Source organism: Castor canadensis, chromosome 5, assembly GCF_047511655.1.
Source record: "Castor canadensis chromosome 5, mCasCan1.hap1v2, whole genome shotgun sequence".
In the NCBI taxonomy this organism is placed as follows: domain Eukaryota; kingdom Metazoa; phylum Chordata; class Mammalia; order Rodentia; family Castoridae; genus Castor; species Castor canadensis.
The window spans coordinates 71,861,787-71,889,206 of NC_133390.1; the positions used below are offsets into that span (position 1 = coordinate 71,861,787).

General features: G+C 42.0%; 1 protein-coding gene across 22 annotated transcripts in view; it reads left to right on the forward strand.

Moving 5' to 3' along the window:
- Window positions 1–27,420, forward strand: part of Kalrn (kalirin RhoGEF kinase) — a 660,017-nt gene that overhangs the window by 44,331 nt on the left and 588,266 nt on the right. For 2 of the 22 annotated variants that reach the window (XM_074073312.1, XM_074073315.1), the window contains exon 1: window positions 20,054–22,040. The exons of 17 other annotated variants lie outside the window; for them this stretch is intronic. In XM_074073312.1, coding sequence (XP_073929413.1) covers window positions 21,974–22,040 — 67 coding nt within the window. In that variant the 5' untranslated portion in view covers window positions 20,054–21,973. Of the gene's footprint in view, window positions 1–20,053; window positions 22,041–27,420 lie in introns of those variants that run through there. 3 more of the 22 variants (XM_074073327.1, XM_074073329.1, XM_074073313.1) reach the window with 2 other exon arrangements.

The window sequence follows — 27,420 nt, forward strand, 5'->3', positions numbered from 1 at the left end:
CAGCATTTGAGTCTACACACATAGGCACTATGTCGTATTAGAACATGCTGTGGGAGGTGACCCAACATAGAACTCTTGTTCCTACCTTCTCCAACATGGCAATGGTCTCAAGCCTAAAATGAGTTTAAGATTTCAAGGTCCCATTATGCTATGGGGCGAGTAATAGGGTAAGGTGTGTTGTCCCTAGTTTTGAAGGAATGAATGAACTTGGATAAGCAGAAGTAGATGCTAATCAAATGTCATGTGGACTTTTACCATGTGGAAGTCACCCATGTTAGAGGAAGTAGAATAGGCAGATGGGATAGGTTTCTACTTACTCATATTTGTATTTTTATAATGAATTCCTTGCTGTATGCCCAACATAGAGATGGAATAACAAAAGTTAGTTTAAAGATGAATAGATCCCATCTCACTCTGAATTTGTTCCCATTTTCCAGGCATATGTAGGTTTTGGAGCCCACAATCATAAGGTCAGGGAATGGAGCCCAGAATCCATATCATCTGGAAAGGAACTGTCATGGGGTAGACTGCCTCTTTCATCAACTCTCAGACCTGAGAAGACCTTCCTAACATTTCTCTATTAGTCTTTCTCCTGACTGGAACAGTGCAGAGTTGTAGAGTGGCTCATTGTTAATCCTTCTGCAGATTTTAAGAATGTTATTTAAGTTCTGCCCTAACATTATAAAGTTTCTTAATTTTGAGAAGTGCCAATTTATTCTTTTAAAAATTTTATTTACTTATTTTTGTGCTACTGGAATTTGAACTCAGGACCCCACACTTGCTAGGCAGGTGCTCTACTGCTTAAGCCACTCTGCCAGCCCATCCAGTTTCTTCTTTTTTGAAAGCTTATTTCACCTAAGATCAAATAAGGTATATATATTATAATTGGTTGATATGATTTTTAACACTTTTAAAAAAGACTGGGGATGTAGCTCAGTCATAGAGTACTTGTGTACTAAAGAACAAGGACCTGGGTTCAATCCCCAGCACTGCAAAAAAACCAAAACCAAAACCAACCAAATGAAAAATACTTAAATGTGTAGCCTCCCCTTCCATTTCTTCTTTTTCTTCTTTTAGTATATTTTTTCCTGTTTATGCTTTCATTTTGTTTCTGGTCTCCAGGTGAATTCTCTGAAAAAGCTTTGCCCTATCTTTCATTATTCAATTTAAGTTTTTACTATAGTACTTTGTTAATAGTTTCCTGGAAATTTGTATAAATTATACCCACAGATTCTGTTTAATTCACATTTCATGTTTACTCTTGCAAAAACTTGTATATAATCCCAGCTACTCGGGAGGTGGGGATCAGGAGGATCAAGGTTAAGGCCAGTCCAGGCAAAAAGTTAATGAGACCCCCATCTCAACTAATAAGCTGGTATAGTGGTAGGCATCTGTAATCCCAGCTACATGGGAGGCATAAGTAAGAGGACTGCTGTCCAAAGCTGGTCTTTGGCAAAAATGCAACACCTTACCTGAGATATAACTTAAGCAAAAAAGGGCTGGAGTATGGCTCAAGTGGTAGGGCACCTATCTAGCAATTTCAGGATGCTGAGTTCAAACCCCAGTACCACCAAAACAAACAAACAAACAATGTGTATATAATATATATGCATATATAGTATACATAATATATATATATGCACACACACACACACACACACATATGCTTTGATCTTATAAGCACCATACTGTCATTTCCTCTAAGTCATGCTTGGTTACATGCTTAGTAGACCTGTTGTTAATATCTATGATGTCTACTTTCCTGGTATGGAGAATTTTCCCTGATCTTTTCTTGTGAATGGATCCCCCATGAATGGAGCTATTCACTTGCCAGTGCTGGAGCAGGAGTGACTTTGTAATCAGAGGTTACACATTTTGGACATCAGCTCTACGATTTCACCCTTGAATGCCTTTAGGATTCCCAGGTGGTTGCCATATGGTCCTGGTGATTTATTTATACCTCACTTGTCAGACAGGTCCCCACACTGCTACAAGCTCAACACTGATCTCGCTCCTGCACCAGGGAGGGCACATTGGGAAGGACCTTCGTTCTCGAAGATACGCCTTGTACCAGGAGCATCACCAACTGGTTCCACTGTCCTCCATCTCATTGCCTCCCTTTGGTGGAATAAAATAACCCTCCATGATTGACCTCAACATTGGTGTCCCTCAGTTTTATTTTTGGACTAATTTCCTGGGTTGTTGTTCCATTTTTAAGTGCCATTTCTTCCTCCATGGTCTCTTTGAAATTTCTATCTAGTCATGCAGGGATGCTTTTCTCTTTGAGGGTCTGCTATTTTGGGACCTGGTCTCACCCCATCTATCCTAGAATTCTAATACTGTATTTTAAAATAGCCTCCAGTTTTCTGTGGCCTTGTGATATTATAAACTTTTCTTTTCCATTTCCCCTTCAGTCTCTCTGAAACTTGGCATTTGGGTTTAGGGTATAGCTCAAGAGAATTCTTGGAGACAGGAGCAGGACAAGCCAGGGTAGGGAGTATCATGCATTCTTACCCAAGGCCCTTTGGTGATACAGAGTGGAGCTGAGTGTGCTGGCTGAGTCAGGGCAAACTCAGCTCCTGAGGCTCATTTTCTAGTAGGATCTGTATTCAGGATGTCCCAAGTTTGCCAGCTTCTGTGAATGTACTCCACCCCCTTCAGTGTGGCCTAAATGCAGGCTTCCTTTCCACACTTTAACTCCCAAAGGACTGGGGAAGTGATTGACTTGAGCATCCTGGCTTGAAGTGCTTCCGGGGATAAGGCCAGAACCTCTGGAGGACAGACTGAGAGAGAATGGCTGTAGTGACAATAGAAGAAGCTGATTTTGGACACAGTAGAGAATTTCCAAGGAGCCTATTTGGAAAGCTCAAGGAGAAGTGAAACCTCTTTGGAGATACTTTGAATGTTTGTCTGGATGAGAAGGAGATGCAGAGTAAGTAAAGCAAGGGTGGTGGGGGCGGGGTGAAGTTCCCTCCCAAAGCTTCTAGGCTGAAGCTGCTTCTGATCAGGATGGCTCCCTGCTCCAGCAGCAAGTGCCTGACCAGGGTTGTTAAGCTAATTGTTAAATTAGAGTGGCTGGGGAAGCAAATTGCTTCATGATGGGGTTTCTCTGCCTGTGTCCAAGGCTGATGTCATCTAGCCTTGCGCCTCCTTGGTGGGGTGGGTGAAGGGGGAGGGAGTGGGCAAGCCTGATACACGTGTTAATGAACCTTTATTAACTGCAGCAAAAGCCTGCCCCTCTGAGAAACCTACATCTTCCATTGTGGGAAATTCACTGCTACTTCTTTGTGCTTCTGGTTGCTGTCCCCAGTTCCTGAGCACTGCAGCGATGGTATTTTAGATCATCTTTTCTAGGGGCTGTGAACTCAGTGCCTATAGGGGCCAGACCACAAGCATTGAAATGGCTCAGGTGTAGATGATGAGTGGTCACTCTCAGAGAGCAGTAGGAGGTAGTAAATTGGAAAGTGGTGTCCCATCTGAGGGCACCATCTACTTAGCCAGGGCTGAATGTGGGCTCCATGCAGCCAGACCTGTTTCCAGAGGGACTGCAAGATGGCTTGATTTTTAAGTGTGGAGACTAATTCAATTAAAATGTACCATGTTGGCCAAACAAAGTTCATTTACAGATAAGTTTGGTGCCTGTATCTCCAGTTTACAACTTCTGATTCTAGTCTAAACTGCTTGACTTACAGATGAGGAGACTGAGATCCAGAGAAGTTGAACCTCTAGTTCAAGGTTATGGGGAGTCATGAAAGAGTCAAAATCCTACCTCATGCCTCTAACCCTTGGTGCTGACTTGGGACCAGGCATTCTCTGTGCTGGGAGGGCTAGCCAGAGGAGAGTAGACCTGAGTGGAAATAACTATGATGTCCCACATTACATTATTGCCCCTCTGCTTTTGTGGGTGACTGGGGCTCAGATGCCCTCTGCAGATGGGAACTGGGGGAGTTCAGGAGGCTTTTGCAGGTAACAGCAATACTTAGGAAGGAGTAGAGGGCGGGGAGGAGCTGTTTAGGAGCTTCTGAGGACTTAAAGCTGCTATACCTTCACTCACTCATTTCTACTCTTTCCTGTGGCATGCATAACATATCCAGTCATTTCCAAATCCCCATCCTTCAAGCCTCTCAGGTATGTACCTTGGGATCATCCCATGGGATCATCCTTGACCATCTCTATTTATCCTTAGCCCTGAACTCCCTTGCTGGTCCTGCTGTCTCTCTCCCAGTTTAGGAGTTTCATGAAACAACACTGGGACAATTGCTTCAAACCTGCCTGATCCTGATCCATTCTCCCTAGCATTGTCTGTTTGATTTCCCAAACACAAGCTTGGACCTTGGTATGTTCCCATTCCATGTGGCTCCCGATGGATAAAGTAACAACTCCTTAATATGCCATCCCAGGTACCCAAGCACTATAGCCTAGGTGTGTTCTGCCACTTAGAGAGTGTGATACTTTGGGCAATTTCCTTGACTTCTCTGAGCCTGTTTTCTTTTCTGTAACAGCAATGTTTTACATAGAATTGTTTCAAGTAATAAATGAGATTGTGAATGTAAGCACTTAGTGTGGCACACACTGACTATTTAATTAGAGGAATAATTTAAGGAGCATGACACTCTGGCCCCCATTACTTGTCCCATAAACTTAACTCTACTTACTTCAATTACTTGATGATCTCTGTGCCTTTGCCTTTGTTTTTCCATTCTCTAATCCCTTTCCTTTTTTGGTGTGGCTGTGCATACTTTGTATCATAGGTATTTGTGTAATTGTCTTGATTTTCTTATTCAATGTGTGCATTTTGAGACCAGGACCTGAGTTTGACTTGTCCTGTACCATACCACAAGAGACACTCATGAAATGTTTGTGGAATGGATGTTACCCTCAGTGGAACAGCTGTCTGCACTTGGGCTCCACATAAATGATTAATTGGTAATGTCTACATATATAAAATCATCTCCCAGATGTTTATTGGGTCATACTATGTTTAGGGGATACAGTTTGGACCTTCATGGATCCTGCAGTATAACAGGGATGTGGGCAGGTAAAGAGACCATTGAAGTGTTTGGAAGGATAGTGACAGGGCAGGTGCAGGGCTGTGGTTGGGGAGGTAAAGTGTGCTACTGGGACATATGGCAGAGGCACTGAACATAGTCTTAACATCCTGAGGGCTTTCTGGAAAAAGAGGTGTTTCACCTGAGACCAGAAAGATGAGCATTACCTCGATTCAGGAACATGGCTTATTTTTATGAATCTGTTTTAAATCTCAGTTTAGTAAGTCTTGTTTATTTGCATTCACTTACAAGCTCTTACTGGAAATACTTCCTGAGTACCAGGTTTTCTGAAATGATCTGTCACAAGTTGAAGGTTTCCAGGGATGGGAACAGGGATTTTTGATTGTATTGCAATTGTAAGCAGCACCCAAGCCTACAGCTGTGGCTGGGAAGGCAAGTGTTCTTTTCTACTTGGGAAAAGACAATCATATAATCTCATGCTGTCAGGGTGGGGTCCATTCTGTTTTTGTTTGTTGCTTGCTTGTTCTGTGGCTTCAGCTGTGTGGATGCAGGACAGGAAGGCTGGAAGCAGGAAATGGCCAGGGTGCTTCTCTGACCTGCCTGATGGCTCTTCTCTTTGGGTTAGGAAGAAGCACTTGCAGTAGCAGCTGCAGCTGCAGAGGAAGCAGAGGAAATTTTTGCATCAAGAGGAGATTCAGAGATCAAGATCTTTAAGCAAGCCAGGAAGCATGACACCAGAAAGAGGAGGCCACAGAAAGTAGGGGGTCTCTGGACCCTGTAAGAAAGGAATGTACAGAGGAAGGTGCCAAGGATTAAATTAGTCATTATAATGGAATGATGAGAAAGATTTTGAGTTATACTTGCATGTGCCTTTAAAAAGGGCAACTTTTGGGCTTGTGTATGTGTGTGTGTGTGTGTGTGTGTGTGTGTGTGTGTGTGTGTGTGTCCAAGTATTGAGAAATTGATAATTTGTTTTGACCACACCTAATATTTAGAACCCAGAGTCATCTACTGCCACCTGGTGGCAAAGTACACCACCTGTGGAATTTGGAGTTGATGGCGGTATATAGACATTGAAAATCAATTCTGCAACTGAATTATAGAATCATAGACTAGTAGAGTTGTCAGAGATCTTAAAGGTTCTATGGTTTTGCTTAAATGAAATCCAACATATTTTTATGTACACTCACTGTACAGAAAATACTTCTAATGAATACTTTCAATGGCAGGGAGTTCATGATTTTCCCTGACAGACTAGTCTGTTATCATTCATTCTTATTAGTTAGAATGTTTCTTCTTTTTATTTTTTAATAGAAAAAATAATTTGTGTTCATTTTTTTCTAGCATTTACTTCTAGAAAAATCCATGATAAGTTTACTGCCTCAATAAAAAGAAAGTTTATTGCCTCATCTACATAATAACCCTTCAAATAGTTGAAGGAACTTGTTTCTCTCACTATAATCTTCTTATTTTGAGGTTAAACAGCCACAGTTTCTTCAATCATTGTTATATCATGTTTTTCAGAATCTCTTTAGCTGTTTATTTTCTCTAGTTGCATTCCACTTTGTCAGTGTCCCTGTCTAATTGTGTTGCTATGTTGGGTCCAGCACAGTGTTCCAGGAATGATCAGCCTAGTGACCCCTGGTACTTGCTGGCTATCTAGACATCAGGCTTCTGCTGCTCTCTGGGTAGCATGAGATAGTGCTTTGCAATCTTTCTACAATGGTGACTCCTCATAGCTTTGTGGTAACTGAAAGCCAAAGAGTTTGTGCCTTCCTGGTATACTTTTGAACTTGTTTTGAGACCTAAAATCAAGACTTTACTGTAAAAAGAAAAAGCTAATTACTCAAGTTTAACACAAAATACATTCTGAGTTTGAGACATTACTGATAAAGCCAAAGCTGCTTTGAAGTCTATACCAACTTACTCTCTCTTTGGAGGTAAATCCTAGAATCTTTCAGACCTTTCTATGCATTTATATGTATATATTTATCTGCAGAAATTTATACATCTCTTAATGGTTTACTCTGTAAATGTATGTGTGTCTGAGGTTAACATATGCTTTACATATCCTTTTGCAACATTTTTTCACACATGTCCTGAAAATCTTCTGCATAGTATGTTCTCAGTATGAATAATCCATAGTTTTCTTAGTAATTCTTCTAACATTGTTTTTCTAGGCCATTGTAAATGGTGCTGCAGAGAACATTTGTGAACCAGCATGTCTCTCGTGCACCCATGTTTCTGTAGGGTAGATACAAAGGATGAGAATCCTAGAGGAGTAATGTGTACATTTTTGTTTTAAAATGTTGATCACAGACATAAAAGTTTCCCTAACAATTTTTTTTTGTGGTACTGGGGTTTGAACTCAGGGCCTACACCTTGAGTCACTCCACCAGCCCTTTTTTTGTGATATTTTTTTCTGGCTTCGGTCCTCCTGATCTCTGCCTCTTGAGTAGCTAGGATTGCAGGCATGGGTCACTGGTGCCTGGCTTCTCTTGCTAATTTTGACATAGTGTTCATGGCAGGAATTTTTTTTTTTTTTTGGTAGTGGTGGTACTGGGGTTTGAACTCAGGGCCTCATGCTTTCTAGGCAGGAGCTCCACTACTTGAGCCATTCTGCCAGTGGAAATTTAAAAAAAAAAAGCCAAACACAACAGTTGAGGGAAGAGCTCTGTGGTAGAGTTCCACATCCCATACAAAGCCCACGGTATACTAACAAATGTTTTTTGGGTCCTGAAATGTACTTGCAGCAATTCTACCTAACCATGCTCTCATCCTACTTGTTTTTCACTATCTTATCTGAAGAGTATCTTGGAGGATATTTGTCAAAGGCTCAGGAGAAATCCAGACACACGTTCTATGACATTTTTCTTACTACTCTAGTGGGCCTGTCATAGAGGGAAATAAGAAGAGTACACACATTTGTGTCATTTAAAATAGAACCCAGTAACTGCTTAATGAGCAGTGTGTTTATGTACCTCCATGCAAGAGTGCATTCAGTCTCAAAGATACCAGGAAAAAATAAGCTATCTATTCCCAATTGCCCTTCTTACTTATTTGATCCCAGTATAGTTGGTGTACCAGGGAAACTGTGTGATAGCTGAGACATGCTGCCTTAGTGACAAACTGAAGGGTTATGTTTCTGATGTTGTTCAGGCTAACCTGTTGCACTCCTGACACCACATACAGACATGCCCACACAGACATACCCACACACAAAACATACAGGTCTATGCACATGTGTGTGCACATTGACACATAGTCATCCTCACATGTTCTCTCTGACTAGTAAAAGGTAAAAGAATGGTTTACTCCTTTGCATTATCTATTAGAATGGAAATGATAGGCAATTTCCAACAGATTTGTATCTGGTATTGGAATTTATTCTAAGGCATGACACAGATGACCCTCAAAATGGTAGTGAGAGTGGAATGAGGCCTGGGGTGGAAGGTAGAAGATGGAGACAGTGTGACTCCACCAGATCCTCCTTCAGTACAGGGTATGTAGTTACAGCACTGCATCTGCCTAGGACAGTGTGCTTAGGGCTGGGGTACTACTGCCATTCTGGAGGTGGCCAGGCTTGGAATTTTTATTGAGGAAAAGATCCTGTGTGTCTTCATTTTCAGGGAACCTAGAATGGAAAACATAACCTCAGATATCTGTAATGCAATCACCCAAGGAAAGGAAAAGTTGCTTCAGCTTTTTTTTTTTCCCACTATAAACTTTGCTTTTTTCTTTCAGTGAGCCTGGGCTATGAAAGACTTCAGTTAAAGTTCTAGTCAAGTAGCTCTTCTCCAAAATCCTGTAGGCAAACTTTGGGGGTGGAGAGGGGTGCTTGTGTTGGTTTTGCTTCCAAAGAGAAAAGTAGAAGAAACATCAAATACTTCTTTCTTTTCCCTCCCTCCTTTCTTCCCTCCTTCCCTCTCTCTTTCCCTTCCTTACTTCCTTCTTCCCTCAATTTTCTGTCCTTTTCCTTTCCTTCCTTAATTTTTTTTCTCCTTAAGATAAGAAAGGAAAAAAAAAACACCTTAAAAATTAGTGAGCAATGCAGAAGGGAAGAAATGACCCAAAATGAGTGACCTGTTCCTCTTTTGCAATCTTCAGTGTCCCTTGACCCTGAGCAAGACACTGTATGTGATGGCAGACAGTGAGGTGGGATACAAAGATGCACAAACAAGGATTTCTGTTGTTAAGGCTTTACAGTCTGGTGAAGGCGGTATCCAGACTGTGGATGCAATGAACTCACCACTGTTTCTCTTGGATGAGTTAGATTGATAATTGATAAAGCATCCTTATAAAGAAGAGGCCACTTTTTTTTTTAGCCTTTGGTGCACAGCCATATTTATCCTTCATATGCAGGGATGATGAAGAGCATCAGGAATTCTGCTGCTTAGTTCAAGTTCTCTGCATTCCCCTCTGATAGCCCCTTCTTCCTTCTGGTACCTGGATGACCTCCTGCCTTCAGCAGGGCTATCTCATCCTCCTCTTTTATCTTGCATTACTGCTAGAAGAGAAAAACAGTTCATGCAGCTGTGAGCTAGTGGAGAGCAGCCAGAGTGTTCTGTTCCTTCCTGTATTTTCAGATATAGTCCAAGGTGTGATTCAGATTTGGCACCTAACAAATGCTTGTTGAGTGAGGGAAAGCTGCCCATCATCCACTCTCCATTATTCATTCATTCAATGCATATTTATTGAGTGATTTCTCTCTGCCAGCCATTAGGGATATGGCAATGAACAGGACCTGGTTAGGGAGACAGACAGAGAGAGAAGTGGAACGTATTATTGTTCTGAGAGAGTACAGAGTGTGATGGGTGTGCATAGGCAGGGACATTCAGCCCAGCTGAGTGGACCAGGAAAGCCTTCCTGGGGACCCAGAGAGTCAGTACAGAAGAAGGCAGAGTAGAAACAATGTTGAAAGCTGAGGAAGAGCAGAAGCAATGGTCAAAGGGAAGAGATAGCTTATCATGGAAAGTAAAGTCTAACTATAACATCATCATAATGGAAATCATAATACTAAATGCATATATAGTAACTGCTGTGTGCCAGGTAATATTCTAAGCCCTTTATATTTATTCATATTTAAATACTATCATCATCCTAATTTTATTTAAAAAAACCCACAAAGGCATAAAAAGGCTAAGTAATTTGACCAATTTCACACAACTAATGAATGGTGGAATTGGCATGTGAGGGCAGTGACTCCTGAGTCTTGGTGATAAAGCATAAGTTTTTGTGTCTGTAGCATTGATTCCCTGTGGGAATCTTGGCATGCTTTGGATATTCCTGGACTCTTGTGGTAGTAGTCCATTTGGAGGATGTCTAGTTAAGACTGACAGAGCTTTTGGTATAGCTTAATTGTTGGGTCTGCCTTCATCAGCAGATAATGAAGCCTTTCCTTGCCTCATTGGATGGTTCTGTTGTGTTTTGTCCTAGTTAAAAATGGATTGGGCAACAAAGAACAGTTTTAACTATGGATGACCAAATAACATTCTCCACTGTAGATTCCTATCCTTGATGGGGAGAAGGAGAAGGAGAAATGGTTTAAGGACCACTACCCAGAAATTGGCCAAATTTTCCTAGTGCTTCTCTACTCTGTGTGATTGTGGGGCTACAAATTATGAGATGGGTGAAGAAGAAGAATAGTTTGGATGGTTGCCAATTTGGCCCCCAGTGAATGGACCAGAAAAGACATGGTGGTATTGATTTTACTTTCTTTCTACCCACTCTAGAAATGACATTTCAACTTCATGTCTTCAGGGCTCTCACAAGCCTTGTGCAGCCCTTTCCTGTGACAGGTCATGGTGGCCTGACATTGGTCCCATGCTTTCCAAATGCCCATTCTTTACTCAGAGCTCACCACAGCCACTTCCTCAAAACTCTGTGGCTGCCCCAGGCAGACTCAGCAGAGAGGGCATCCTTAGCAGCCTCCTCGCTGCCTGCTGCACATGGGTGTTTGGAAAAATTAATGCTTTCAAGATGAGCTCCACACAGTCTTAGCACGTCTGTCTCTTTCTTTCACCAGCTGTAAGAAAAGAAGCATTCTTAGACAATTACTCCCCAAGGGAGCCCAAGGACTGGCTTTGTTTATTGAGTGTTTTTAGTTACAACACGTGAAGTTCTGGGATTTTTTTTGGCTTTGGAAATTTTTTTTCTTTCTGTTTTTGGTTATAGGGATAGGGAAGATGAGTGAATTCCCAATTGGAGATTTCAAAATTGTGGAAGGCCTGTTCTTCCATGGGTGCAATTGTTGAGTCTTTGGGATAAATAACTTAGTAAAATGTGACAGATGGAATCCAGGCTTAGGGTTTCTTTCAGGCTAGCATTGCACCCAGATGTTCAGAGTCCTCCAAATGCAGCTGTGTGGAGCCACATCTCCATCTGTGAGGGGCCTCTTTCCCTTCCTCAGATTCTCCACATCTTCCCAGTCATGAACATGCTTCAGCTTCCTTCACCTGTGTCATCTCCCACCACCTGCAGTTCTTTACATCCAGAGTATAACACTAAGTAGGGATGGTAGATTTAAAGTGTGTGTGAGTCAGAGCCCATTGCACAAGGAGGGAGGTCCTACTTGAAAGCCTGCATGTTACAGCTCTTCCTACCTTGTCTTTGACAGATGTCACTAACTGACTGTGCCGCTCTTTCCCAATTCATTGTGCATGTGGCCTCAGAAACCTCTGGACAGTTACTATCCCTTAGATAGAACTGAAACTTGAGATGAAACATCGTTGCTATCACTGACCAAAGTCCCCTAAGGTGTCTAAGTGGCTAATAAATGAATAGTCTGAGAGGAGCTGAGGTTCTTACTGAATGCTCATTAAGTTCGTGGAGAGCCCATCCAGACTCTTGTGGCAAGTGAGGAATGTGGAGCAAAGTGGAGGGTGAAAAGTGTTTTCTTATGGCATAGTGATAGAACTTCATCTTTTGGGCACTTGAACAGGTGGATAAGCCTGGGGAACTGGCGATTCTGACTTGTGGGCTGTCTAGGGACCATCTCACATTACAGATGCTGGGAGGAGGGAGGCAGAGAAGGAAACTGCTACATGGTCCTGAGGGATCAACCCTCTTTTCAGAAAAGATCTGAGCTCCTACTTTAATCAGTTGAAATATTTAAATCCTCTGAAAGTTACCAAAGTAACAAATGCTTATGCTAAAAAATTATAATATACATTTTTCTAAAACAGTTATTTAACTGCCTTCCTCAAGTCCTCAGAGATACTTGCTGTTAACAGTGGTATATATCCTACCAGAATTCTTTTTCTGTGCTCATTGAAATACATAATCACAGTGCATGTATCCCCCCTTGCATTTTTTTCACAAAAAAGGAATAATACTAATAATTTTCAGTTATTTTGAAAGTTGTATTTTCCCACCCAACAATAGAGCATGGGCATCTTTTGGTATCACTACATATTAAGCTGTTTGTGCCTGTAGTATGATTTATCTTTCTAATTCCTTATTGTGGGAGAGGTTATACCTCTCCCCCTTTTTTGTTTTGTTTTTGGGTTTGCTGTTACAGAGTACACTGTTATGTATGTGGATTCATACACAGAGATTACAGATATTTCAGTAGGTGAGAGGCCAGAAGTAGAATTGCTGGGTTGAAGGCTACACACTTTATGCCAGTTTACTCTTCTGTTAGCCTATATGTTTGTTTGTTTTTGCCAATCTGAAAGGTAAAATGTGGCATGTTGTTACTGCTTTAAATTGCATTCCCCTGATCATTAGTAAGTGTAACATCTTTTTACTGTTCTCAATCATTTGTATTTCTTGTCTGTGAATTCTTTACTCATTTTTATCCCAGAGTATTAACTTTTTCTTAATGGTTTTAGGAGGGTTTTAAAAAATAAATCAAAGATACTAATCCTTTTTATTTTATGTTGTTGCAAATGTCATAAATAGGTGTTTCCTCGATGATTTTTTATAACATTACGTTTTTGAAATTTTTTCTATTTTTTTATGTGAAGGTTTAAAATATATGCAAATATGATGCACTTACAATGTTCAAAAATGTATGCAATATAAAGACCCCTATCTATCTATGCCTATCTACCAAGCCACTTTTCCCATAGGTAACCATTAATGTTACATTCTTGTGAATCCTTCCAGTGTCTCTTTTGCAAATACAATGAAAATCTGAGTCTAAAAGCTGATTAATATTAACTACAGGTTGAGCATTCCCAACCTAAAAACCTGAAACCAAAAAATGGTGCTCCAAAAGTTTTGGATTTTAGAGCATGTCAGATTTTGAGGTTTTCGGGTTAGGGATGGTTACCTAGTAAACTCTATGCAAATATCCTAAAATCTGAAAAACTCTGAAATTGGAAAAACTTCTGGTCCCAACCATTTAAGATAAGGGATACTATACTATTTCTATACCTTATATTTTTAACCCAAGAATACGTCTTGAAGATCTTTTCATACAAATTCAGAGAAAGCCTCTTCACTATTTTTAAACAGCTGCATATTGTTCCATCATGTGAGTGTACTACAGTTTAGTGGACTTCAGGCTTTTGTGCTTCCATATGCCTTAAAAGAATGTTGAAAACCGTGTACCCCTCACACATTTATGTTGGCATTTAATTTCTCTTTTTTAGCCATAAACTCAAATGGTTGCAAATAATTCATTTTCTGGCCTGTTGCATATTGTATATAGCCTTTAAATATGTTTCCTTCAAAGTCTTGGAGCTGCAGATTTATATGAATTGGAAGAGGCAAGTCTTGTCAAAGCAAGAAGCCAAATCAGATGTATTCACTTCCTGTCAGAGAACATCTGACTTCTTTTTAAAATTCAAGCAAGCATGTTAATTAGACACCTTCTGTGACAACCCTGTCTTCACAATTCTAATTCCAAGCTTGGTAGACAGGTAGATAAATAGACTAGCCATGCTTTTTGTCTTCTAAATGAAATGAGGCACAATCTTTTTCAGTACTTCCTTGGTGATCTCATTCAGTCTGAGGCATTACCTGTTCTTCATGTGCAGATCACTTGTCTTACTTCTCTATTGCACAATAAGAATCACTCCAAATCTTAGTGGCTTAGAACAACCATTTATCATTTCTTAAGATTATGAAGGTTGACCAGGCGGCTGTGGCACATGTAGCATCCACCAAGGACTTGGAGTGGTTAGAAGCTCCAAGGTGACCTTACTCACATACTGACAGTTGGTGCTAGGTGGGGGCTGGGACTAGCTGGGAGTCCCTACTAGCATCCTTGGTTTGTCTCCATGTAGTTTAGACTTCTCATGGCATGACAGTGATTTGCCTCAAGTTACTCAGGTAGAAAAAATTAGGGATTTGAACACAGTAGGTTTGATTCCAATGCCCAGCCTAGATGGCTTACAAATTAATAGTTAAGAGAAAGATTACAAAAAGATTTATGGAATTTCTGTTACTTTAAAGAGCCATATGCAGAATTCATTTGCTGAAAAGTAAAGTAATCATCACAATTAATTCTTTTCTTTTTAAAAACAAAATCCAAAGAAGTAGTATTTCAAATTCCAAGTATGTAGCTAATCTTGTTATCTCAGCTGGTATATTTATGTTTTGGGAGCACTGGGGCATTTGTCAGTCAGTCAGATATTCTGATTTAATTCTGTTGCCTCATACAAAGATTGTAAACTTTTCAAAAAAGAAAAAGTCCAAGAGAATATAGAAAATGTTAGCTTTAAATGTATGCTAACCAAAAGTTAACATTTCTCTAATGATACAGTAGGCTCTTTTTGATCACAGTGTAGTCTCCACAGTATGGGTCCTGATTTTACTGGGGAGAAGTGCTGAGGGGGGCTATTTGGCAAAGTTTTTGGAGGAGCTGGAGGAGAGAAGTGAGAGGCTCTTCATGTGGGCTGTGAGAAGGATGATGTTTCAGTTGTGATTGACAACTTCACTTTTCCTGATTTTCTGATGGTGAGCTCACAGGGTTGAGAGATGAGAGGTACATGTGAAAGAAACCAAAACTCTTGAGGGGTAAACAACCTCCTGGCTTGATGTGTCTTTAGGTCATGGAGTTACACTGCCTCTTTTGGCGGGTGAAGAACCTGTTCTTAGCGGGATGAGATGGAGAAGCAATGTTACTGGCTGGGAGGGAAATGTAGGAGGCAATAATGAACTTTGAATAACCTAGGCCTCTTGGATCAGGTTCTGAGCTGGCTTCTCCAACTACTTTCTAGCTTCCTTTTCTCTTCAAGAAGAACCACTCCAGCTAGGTGTGGCAGTACATGCCCGTAATTCTAACACTGGAGGAAGGGGGGCTATGGCAGGAGAATTGTGAGTGTGAGGCCAGTCTAGGCTACATAGCAAGACCCTGTCTCAAAAACCAACCAACCAACCAACCAAACTAAAAAAGAGGAAGAACTACTCTGTAATTTAGGTGCTTTGGGAAAGGCAGCCAGCCAGGTGGTTGTGTTCTGTGGGTCAGGAGAATGAGTTAGGGAGAGTGAGCAAAGCCCCAGCTTCTGTGAATTGCCATCATCGATATAACCTGATAGAGATATGCCTATGAAGACTTAGGGAAGAGAGCCATGGAACCTGCTTCTTGCCTCAAATACCCACTCCCCTGCCTCCCTGAGGGCTGGACTTCGATTGACCTAAAGTGTAAGCCCTTATCACTAATACTTTAGAGGGGATGGTATTATAATATTTTGTATGGAACTCAGTCAAGAGGGAATGGGGCCCAGAATGAGTAAGCTTTATAATGCAGAAAAAGGGGAGAGGAGTCTAGTTTTGGGTTAGGGGGTGTTAGGGTGGGATCTTATGGCTGGAGAGTCAGTATGGCCTGGGTGTTATAGTGACTGCTGGGTGAACTAGAAATCTTCAGAGAAGGCACAAGGGAGGGACTAAGTTTCCCCTGTTTAATAGTGTGGCTGAGAGCCTGGTGAAGTAAGAGATTGTGTGAAGTCTTCCCTGGCCAAGGGAGAATAAAGACCTCAGCAGAAGTTGGAGATGAAAGCTGCATAAAATCTAGGTAAGACAGGCTAATTAGCTCTTGTCTTTCCCCCTGTTGTTTGGCCTGATATTTGAGGTACAACTTAAAGCCATTATACAGATTTGTGGTAGAACTGTGGCGGAAGGAACATCTTTTGGGGCCTGTGGAGAGCTGAGGCTCATTTCTGTCTCTCAGTACATTGTCTCAAGCCCTGTGTTGGGTCTTTCTTTACTTTCCAGGAGAGCTTCTTCTAATAGGGAACTCAAAGTCCCCTTCCTCCTGGACTCCTAGGCAGATGGGATGCATTCTAGAATTCAACCAAAATATGGGAAACCCTTGGTATCCATGGGTGTGGGTTCCAAGGAGACCACTGCTAAGGAAAAACCATGAATGCTTGGGATGCATAGAGCACTGCAGATGTTTAATTCATTTTTCCCATAATGCCATCCAACTTCCATTAAGGACATGTTGCCTTTCAATAAATCTAAAATATTCACTCTATCATTTAAATTAAGCACATTCACCTCACTTTTTGGGTACCATTTGCTTTTTGTGAGGCATATTTTCATAAAATCAAGGGTAGGGACACACTCAGCAGATCACATAACAACTTAAACCCACTGACAACGCAGGACAGACTGAGAGCTTCTCTGAATCAAGTGAGCTTCATAATGCATGTGGGAATTAAAAATTTTTATTTTTGAAATTTCTTTTGATTTAAAAAAATTATTATCTTTTGACTGTGCCTGGTCAAAAACATGTGTAATAAATCCATGAATAAGGTGAGCTTTGTAATTAAATAAAATAAGCAATGAGGATAGGAGGGGAGAGCAGTGACAGAAGCAGATAGATAACCATCTCAGAATCATCTGGGGAGCTTGTTAAAAATGCAGGCCTCTGGGAGTGAGGCCTTGTTATCTGCATGGATCGTCAACCCTCTAAGGTGGTTCTACTGCCCATTAAAGTTTGAGGACTTTGAGATAGCGCATGTGTGAGGTTAGCTGGAAAAGGCCTCCTGGGAGAGGTGGACTTAAATTTCAGTGTCTAGGTGATACTTGTTTTAGATACTGTCCTCAGATGTGGACCTAAAAAGCCTGTTCACCTGGGGACACCGGGATCTCATAGGAAAGACTGGTGGGTGTCCATCCTAAGCTCTGGATGGCATCTCTGAGAATGTGTTGCTATCAGCTTCCCTTTGCTACTTGGGAGCTGATCACTAAGGGGACAGAAGTGCAGTGGGAGGTGGCTCACGATGGTGTCTGCTGGAGTGTTTTGCTCATGTTGCAACTAAAGCGCAGCTTGCAGGGCAAAATGGCAGCCTGGTGGAGCCCACTTCCTGGGGTGGGGTAGGAGGAGAAAACCATGTCTGTGGACAATCTCCACTTGAGTTCATAGACATCAGTAACTATATCACTTCTTGTGTGGCCTTCATTTGTCAGGTAGCTCCAAGGGTTTAAGGAGCTGGTCAGTGCTGCAGAGGCAACAGTGGTCATTGCCCTGGGAGGTGAGTGGGAAAGATTTGGGACATGATTGGTTCTCTCTTCCCTCAGTGCTGCTTGCCTTCTGCTCCGTTCACTTATGCTCGCTTTATCTGGTTGGGAACATAGTGTTTTCCTGTTGGGGCGGGTAGAGGCAGGGAGAAAGAACAGTGCCAAGGAATGTTGAAGAGAAAGGAACACATCTCTGTTATGACACTGAGTAACCGCTGAGCATCTAGAAAGGCAATGGCCCTCTGCAGTAGAAAGGTATTCCTGGCTTAGAGATACTGCCTGTCCCTGGAGAACATGTCTCTGTAGCCAGGGAGGTGGGCTGGAGGAACCATGCCAACAGGAATGGCTGGCTTGCTTTGACCATAATGAAAGAAGGAGCCACTGTGAAAGCATTGTTTAAGACAAAATAAGAACAAATCTATTAGTAGGGCTCTGTCCTGGCCCAAATCCTGTCCTGTCTAATTGCACTGCAGCTAAATGGCAATTCTGGCAGTCTCTTGGAATGTTTTATTAAACTTTTTGGGGGCCTGTATGTAAAGGAAGGCTTATGAGGCTCCATGGGAGTAGAAGAAATGAGCAGTGGTGGGCTGGGGAGCTCTGAGGAGCCCAGCTTGATGGGTTGAAGCAAAATTCTGGCCTGAATAGGTTCCTTCTGGGCCTGGTCCAAATGGTAATACTTATGTTCTTGGGTTCACTATGTGTGGGGGAAGTGCTTACAACTATGTTGTTTACCAGTCTTTGTTCACTTTCCCTTAGAAAATGAGGCTGTGTGGAATATTTTGCCCTTGATTACTAGAAGGAGGGAATAGAGTCAGCTACCTTCTTATTCTCCCAAGAATGGGGTATGGAGCACCATTGCAGATTTCCAGTTTATACAATGTGCACATAGACATGGGGACTGTCTGTCTTACATGTAGATAATCTTCCCACAGCCTCTCTCTGTCTAGGTCTCCCATTTTAGATTTCTTTTTTTTTTAAATTGTTTTATTATTCATATGTGCATACAATGCTTGGGTCATTTCTCCCCCCTGCCCCTACCCCCTCCCTTACCACCCACTCCGCCCCCTCCCTCTCCCTGCCACCCCCTCAATACCCGGCAGAAACTATTTTGCTCTTATCTCTAATTTTGTTGAAGAGAGAGTATAAGCAATAATAGGAAGGAACAAGGGTTTTTGCTAGTTGAGATAAGGATAGCTATACAGTGAGTTGACTCACATTAATTTCCTGTGCATGTGTGTTACCTTCTAGGTTAATTCTTTTTGATCTAACCTTTTCTCTAGTTCCTGGTCCCCTTTTCCTATTGGCCTCAGTTGCTTTTAAGGTATCTGCTTTAGTTTCTCTGCGTTAAGGGCAACAAATGCTAGCTAATTTTTTAGGTTTCTTACCTATCCTCACACCTCCCTTGTGTGCTCTTGCTTTTATCATGTACTCAAAGTCCAATCCCATTGTTGTGTTTGCCCTTGATCTAATGTCCACATATGAGGGAGAACATATGATTTTTGGTCTTTTGGGCCAGGCTAACCTCACTCAGAATGATGTTCTCCAATTCCATCCGTTTACCAGCGAATGATAACATTTCATTCTTCTTCATGGCTGCATAAAACTCCATTGTGTATAGATACCACATTTTCTTGATCCATTCATCAGTAGTGGGGCATCTTGGCTGCTTCCATAACTTGGCTATTGTGAATAGTGCCGCAATAAACATGGGTGTGCAGGTGCCTCTGGAATAACCTGTGTCACAGTCTTTTGGGTATATCCCCAAGAGTGGTATTGCTGGATCAAATGGTAGATCAATGTCTAGCTTTTTAAGTAGCCTCCAAAGTTTTTTCCAGAGTGGTTGTACTAGTTTACATTGCCACCAGCAGTGTAAGAGGGTTCCTTTTTCCCAGCATCCTCGTCAACCCCTGTTGTTGGTGGTGTTGCTAATGATGGCTATTCTAACAGGGGTGAGGTGGAATCTTAGTGTGGTTTTAATTTGCATTTCCTTTATTGCTAGAGATGGTGAGCATTTTTTCCTGTGTTTTTTGGCCATTTGAATTTCTTCTTTTGAGAAAGTTCTGTTTAGTTCACTTGCCCATTTCTTTATTGGTTCTTTAGTTTTGGGAGAATTTAGTTTTTTAAGTTCCCTCTTTTGAGTTCTGTTGGGGAAAGCAACTTTGGGGTCCTTATTTGGAGGCCATAAGCCAGGGGCCAAAGAAAAAGATCAAAGGCTCTCTTGGTCAGTAAATGTTTATACTCAGACCCTCTACTCACTCTGTCACTGTGGCATGCCAACCCTGCTCTGGAGGGGCCTCTTAAGAATAGCTGTTGGCAGATAGCCCCACTGTGAGGGCATCATCTCTCTGGGAAAGATGTTTTATTTCCCCAGAGAACTGAGCCCTAGAGACACTCCTGGGAGGCACATTGCACCTACACATCATTTGACCTTATGCAAGTTGTTCAATCTCTTGGAACATGGGTTTGCTCTTCTATAGATAGGGGAAAGTGATTCCCCAACAAACCTTTCAGGACTGTTAAGAGGCCCAAAGGAGATAATGGATGTGAAAGTACTTTGTGAACTACAAAGTACTGGCCACATGTGAGCAATGGATTTTTTTTTTTTTTTAATTCACAAAATGGGAGACTGTGGGTCACTTCTTTCTGGAGAGAGGAGGGGAGCTTTGCATTCTTATGTTAACTACTTGCTGGAGTCTTGTCCATTTAAGGTAATGACAAATAATACTAACAGAGCCTGAGTGGTAGCTTCTGGGGGTGAGGGGTGATATCTCTGCTTTATCCCAAAGCTGGCCTTTAGGAAGGAACCATGAGGCAGCAGTAAGTGCTGGGCAGGGGTAGAGATTGTGACTCTGCCTGTCTTTCTCCATCTCTTTCCTAGCTCCTGCCCCCTGGGCATGCCTTCTCCCCAGGCTGAGTCCTACAGAAACCTGCAGCCTGTCTTATTTGGATTCTTAGGAAGAACAAATGCTGAGGGAGATCTGCTTCACCAAATGCTGACAGAGACCAGGGGGCTGGGAGTCCAGAATTTTTGTTAGGATGTGAGAAGGCATTGCTAGTATGGCCTAGGCTGAACAAAAGCTGTGAGGAACATGCATATGGCTGCTGGAGAATGAGGTTGTCCTAGACCTGGGGTCCCCTCAGGTTTTGTTCCTGTGTGCAGGACTCCTCATCATGTGTGTGTGTGTGACTAGCCCACTAACTGAGAAACTTTAAGGAGGGGAAGGACAGGGCACCTACTACCCTTCTATAGGCCTTACACAGTGAGACCGCATAGTCCATTCTTCTCCCTGCTATACAAATGGAACTCTGTGAGACACCCAGACTCATTTGCTTGTTCAGTCATTCAGTTATCAATCATGTAAATATTTGTGAAGGATACTTTGTGAGATATAATGGTTAAAAAACAGATCTTAACCTGGAGTTTATGGTCCAGTAAGGAAGAGGAGTCATATGCAAAGAAAAAAGAGAAGTGAAAACGATGTGACATAAAGGAGGGAAGATCAGGGAAGGCTGCCTAGATTCCATGGCATTTGAGCTGGACACTGGAAAAACTAGAAGGATTTGGCCTTGATGAGACAGGGAAGTGGGAGGGAGCACTTCTGGCAGGAAGTACAGGAACAGAAGCATGGGACCCTAGGGATGGAAGTGTGAGAAACTGAGGATCCATCTGGCAAGAGGGAGAGGGAGAGAGGAAAGGGAGAGCCTTAGATCTGCCACAGTCTACCAGGTGTGATGCCAGGAACACCATATTCCTCCTTTCCTTTGAGTCTTGCAGTATGAGGCGAATACTGGTCTCTCCAGTTTACAGAGGAGAAAACTGAGGCCAAGGGAACTGACATAACTTGCTGAAGGCCAGGAATTGTTAAGTGGTAACCAGGATATGAATTATGGCAGTGGGAACTCAGAGCCATGCTGTCTATTCTCTAATAGGATCTATGAAGGGCCATAGGATGAATGGATCAATAGCTTTTTTCTGATCATGTGGGTCTGGCAGTCTTGGGTGAGGAGTGCCTAAAGTCCCCACAGTGAGGTCGTCAGACTCCTGGCCTTCTGGACTGGGAAGACAGATGATCAGCCATCCTGGACTTTGAGACCAGTCCAGACTTCAATCCAGTCTGTTTTAATGGAAGAGCCACTGGCCTCTGCATGGGAGGCAGGGGAAGTCAGGATAGTGGGAGATACTGGATTAAAGTTTAAAACATGGCCTTGAATGTAGAGTTTCATTCCCAAGACCACCTCAAACCTTGCCTGTTTATAAAAGCCCTCCCTGACTCCCTCCCCCGCATCTCCAACCTCCCCTTGGGTCCATGCAGGCTCGGTCTGCACACGGCGTTGTTCTGCATTTGTTCCTTTGTTGCTGTGAAACGGGCTCCCGGCAGAGTCAGCCTCTGTGTGGGAGGACTGGTGGCTGTCTTTGCAGGCAGGCATTTGCTTAGAGCAGGCTGTGTGTAAGCCCAACATCCAGCAATTCCAGCTTCCTCAAGTCCATGGTGGTGGTGGGATGAGGCTCTGCCCAGGGGACTGGCTGTGAAGGATGAGTTCAGGGTGGGATGACGGACCGCTTCTGGGACCAGTGGTATCTCTGGTATCTTCGCTTGCTCCGGCTGCTGGATCGAGGTATCATGAATATATATGTGTATGCTGGTGAGTGTGTGTGTGTGTGTGTGTGTGTGTGTGTGTGTGTGTGTGTGTGTGTGTGTATGTGTGTGTGTGTGAGAGAGAGAGAGAGAGAGAGAGAGCAGAGAAGAGAGAGAAACAGCAGAGAAGGGAGTGGGAGTAAGAAGAGAAGGAATGAACCAGCAATGAGTAGTAAACCCATTGGGAAGTAAAGAAAGGCTGTTTTTCCGGGACATGTGTGACCTGGCTGGGAATGGGGAGCACAGGGCCATTTGGGAAGCAGCTGTATAACAGTATTGCATTTCTTGCTGGGTTTTCATTAGGCTTAGTATTATAGTCAAAGATAAGTTAAACTCCACCTTGCCAGGTTCTCTATAGAGCATCTGAGAAGCAGTGCAGGAAGAAGAACGGTCTCTGTAGCAAGAAGCTGGGGCAAGAAGATGTAGACTCAAATCTTAGCTCTGCTGCTTCCCAGCTCTGTGACCTTATGTGGATTTGTGTGGCCTTTCTGAGCTTGTTCTCCCATCAGTGAGATGGGCATGGCAGGACCTATCTGCTATGGTAGGTAGAGTTATTATTTAATTCCTGCATGTCATAGCATCATAGCTAGTGTATACACTAGGTGCTTAGTAGATGCCAAGTTTCTCTCTGGCTACCTACAGCACCTGTCCTGAGGACAGCTCTCTTTGTCCATTTTCTGTAGATAAAGCTGGTACAGAATTTGTGGCCAGTGAAAAGGAGAGGAGAGCCAGTTTTATTTGTCAAGTTAACCTTGATATTAATACATTTCACCATCCATTATTAATGCAATCAAAATCTCCACACAAATGCAGACATTCTTTTGTAAGGAAAAGCCACTGTAAACATTGTTTAGTAATTGTTTTTTAAAGTGTTGAATGTTATTTTTTAGAGTTTTGGCTCCTTTAAGAAGTTTTGGCAAGAGTGAGACCAAATCCCTGATGAAAAAGATGGTCTTGGGAAAGATCTGCTATACACCCCCAAGGTGTGTTCATGTCTATCAGAAATAGTTAACTATGCTAGGAGGTCAATACCAGATGGAAGCAGAGGGCTCCCCAGAGCAGGTGAACCAGGATCCTTATCCAGGGGAGACATCAAAGATGAAGGAAACCAAACCAGCACATGGGGAAAGCAGTCTTTCACTAGCACTGAGAAACAGACCCATGGGAGCCCAGACTTGAGATGAGGTGAGGATGTAAAGAAGGGAGCCATAACTTCATACTAGTAGAGATCACAGACTTGGGGAAGGGAAGAAAACCCCCCTCTTATCTGTAGGATCTCAGGCAAGATTCTTAACCTGTCCGTGCCTCCTTTCCTTCATTCGTGAAGAGATGATGATGGTGGGTGGTAGCATCAACTTGGGGGGTTGCTGTAGGGGTAAAGTGAGAAACTACAAGTGAAATACAGCTCCAAGTTCCTGGAATAAACACATCTAACCCTTAAATGTTAGGTTTCATTAAAGTCAATTCTTACTTTCCTATAAGCATCCTGGGAAAGACAGGAACAGGTGGTATATAATAACAATTAAGAACTGTTAGAGGCTTATAGAGGAAATTTATATTTATATGAACAAAGGAAGATTCAAGCTAGCATATTATGATGTTAAGAAGAAACTAGATGTTAATGTATAAGCTATAATGATAATTTATTTTCAATTTTTATAAAATGCTTGAATCATGAATCGCAAACTTTGGTTCAAGTTCTAGGTCCATCCCTTCCTAAGTGCTCTTGATTAGATGATTTGTCCTTGGCTTATTAATCTGAAAATGGGGATATTAATAACACTGACATCATAGAATTTTAGGGACATGTATTGTGTTAGTTCATGTAAAAGTGTCCTGCATAATGAAGTTATGAATTGATAGGTTCCCCAGATAGTAAAAGTTGTTTGATAGACTCGTATGTCTTACCATGCATGTTTGGTGACTATCATTGGAAGGTTTATTGCCTTTCATATAAATGGTGTCTGTGTGATTTCTTCAGCATGAGACTTTATACTAGCAGCTCCTGATCTGTTGTCTAGTTCTTGTTCAGGGGTATTCTAGTATTATACATGTCCATTTGTACATACAACCATAGTCAAACAGTTTTGGTTATAGTAACTTTAGTAACTGATCTTAACTGATATTGCATGGAAAACAGTGTGCTCAATAAATATTTGTTGAACTCATGAACAAACGAATAAATGAATCATGAACCTGCCTTACAGAGCAGTGAAAACATTTATTTTAGATCTCTATGGAAACAGAATTTAGCTTCCTTTATCAGTTTCAGGATTTTATGTCATTTTGCCCTTATCATTGTCGTGCCTTTTGTCATCTTGAAAGTTGAAGACCTTAAGAAAGTGAGGAGGGCATAAGAGATGAGAAGAGGGGGGAAATAATGAGTTTAGCTCAGGAAATTGAAATAATTGACAAGCTGTGTGGTGGCCTGAGTCACCTCCTTGGCTGTGACTGGAGGAGAAATGTCTGTGATTTGACACACCTGGGAAAAGAGAGGAAACATTGGAATACATCCTGGGGAAGAAATTAACTTTACAAAGACATAATAGTGTGTGCTTGCTGACTGCAGACAAATCTTCTGCTTCCCATATCATTGTTCAGCTAATGGTAGGATTTTTAAAAAAGATGTTTTCTAGGACTGTACTGAACAATATGCAAGGATTTATGTGATAACAAGCCATCGGCTTGCTCAGAGATTATATTTTGACGATTTATCTTCATTAATCACAGGTTGTGTTTACAGTGTGTGTTACTGGACATTTGTCAACTCTGCTGACTGGTCTGCGCTTACCGAAATCCACTGAGGAGATGGTTACATGATGAGGGCTGTCCATCAAAAGAAAAGAGCTCATGCAGATAAGAATTCTAAGAAAAGTAATGTTGCCTTTAGTTGTTGAGTTTTGGTATATCCACAGGGACCTTGTCAGGTGGGAGTTCACATTCCTTTGTTTGTATGTAATTTTTTGGTAGTGAAGGAAGAAGAGGGAGAAACTGATGTTCTTTTTTCTTAGAGCATCATGCAGTGTTTCCAATATTCTGGAACCTCTACCACTGCTAGTCCATAAGATACATTTTGTTGTTGTTTGAGCTTCTCTTGCTGGTCACTGCTTGGCACAATCTATTCTGCCCAATGCCTGCTAGGATGTCCACCCGATCCAGACCCCCTTAGCCCCACCTGTTACTTTTAAAAACGAACTTAATTTAAAAATGGAGTTAATTTTTAAAACAATACCAAAGAAATCACAATGTAGGAGGTATGTGGATGTGGTAAAAATGGTTATAAGGACAAAAGTGACTGATGTTTGGAAAATCTAAGTGATAGGTTGAATTTACAACAGGTTTATAGTAGGTTTTAGGCAGCTAATTTCTTCTTGGGCCTTTGTCCTCATTCCTGTGACTACCACAAAGTGCTTAGGATTTGGGACCAGAAACCAACTGGTTCTTATCTCTCAGTGTCCCTGGGATTCATCTGGGAGCTATTGGAAAGCAGTGTTTACTTTCTTCCTTCTAGTCCCCCACACCTGTCAACTGAATTAGAATCCCTGGAAGGGGGCTGGACAATGGTGTCTTGGAAGGGCTCTATAGACAGCCAGGCTTGGGAGCTGCTTGATACCATCATTTAATATGATGCCAGAGAGTGAATGCAAAGATGACTCTGGGGCAAAATAACAAAGCAAATGAGACAATCAGTCACTATGTGAGAATAGTGAACACAGGAGTAAATATAGGAATGTACTAAAGAACAAAATGTAAAAGAACCAGTCTTTTGGGTATAATTCATGCAACTTTCTTTAGAAATTATAAACATTTTCTATCATTGCCTAACTAAACTTTGACTTTCCTTCATATTTCCAGGGAGAAAATTTACCAGTGCTCCAGGAAGTTGTCTGGCCCCAGCTTGCTTTTTATAACTCCTGGTTCTGGCTGCCTTGGTTGTTGGAGATAGGGATGGTGGTTTGTCATTGTAGATGTCAGAAGTCTTTCTTTACTTGTTCAGTGTAATTTACATTAAGCAGTAGGTGGCTGCTGCACATATTCTGCTAGAATTAGAGAAAGGAAAATCCTTTTCTTCCTTCAGGAGAGATGGAGGTGAGGAGAATACCTGTCCACAAGATTTCATGGTCTACTGGGCTCTACTTTGGCTGGGGACCTACTTGAGTTTTTCACTAGAGTTGGTCTATTCCTCACCAACCATTCTCTGTTGTCTCAGCCTTCAGACTTCCTAAATTCTAATCCAAGGATTGATTCTGCCCAGGTTCAGTGTGGGGTCACGAGGTAGTTGGAGGAGCCAGCGTGGGTAGGCACACCTGTAATGTCAACTACTCTGGAGGCAGAGCTATCTAGGAGGATCACAATCCAAGGCTGGCCCCAGGCAACAGTCTGAGACTATATCTGAAAGATAAAACTAAAGCAAAAAGGATTTGGACAATGACTCAAGTGGTAGAGCACTTGGCTAGTAAGCATATGGCCCTGAGTTCAAACTCCAGCATCACCACCAAAAAAAAAAAAAGAAAGTTAAAAAACAAGACAGCTAGATCATGTGGCCTTGACTGAGGGCTCCCTAATTGGGGGCATATCTTCGCTTTGGGCTTGCCCTTACCATGCTTGTAGCCTCTTCCTGGCCCCTGACTCTTCTGACTGACAAATGCCCTGGCTTTGGCTTGTTTGCTGCCCAGTTATCTGCACAGCTTTGACTTCTGAGTGGTTCACATTTGGTGTCTCTGCTTAGATCATCTGCTTGTGACCAGTCCTTATTTGCCATGGACTTTGGATGCTCACCTTGGAATAGCTTGCCCTGTTCTTGTTAACCATTGCATGTGTGTACCCAGCATTGTGTATGTATTCTTTGGGCCCACTTTTATGACTTCCTTCCTTTGTATAGACAGTGATAAAAAGAAGAGAAAAGCATGTAGCACATGTATGAAACGTACATTGGGTGATTCTCCTATGTTGTCTTTTTTTTTTTCTGAGAGTTTATGTTGTTGTCATCTTTCCACTTGAGCTGAGTATTCATGTAAGAGGGAAAGAAGTTTAACTTAGCTTTTTAAGTCACAAATACATGTATATTACAGTTACCTAATTGACGTCGGGCACAAGATCACTTTCCTAAAGGGCTCTTGTCTAATAAACAGTTTGAATACCGGACTGCTTGAAACACCATCACAGAACAATGTCCTGTTTTTCCCTACCACAGCCTCCCTAGCAACCTTCACATTTTCTTGTGCTTCCTCTTAAATGCCTGAAGCCTCCCTTTCTTATAGATGATCCATATTCCTCCCCTTTCTAAGCCTCTTGACCCCCATGTCCTCTAGAAAAAACTTCTCTTACTAGTTATTCCTGGTTCTATTCAGAGAATAGAC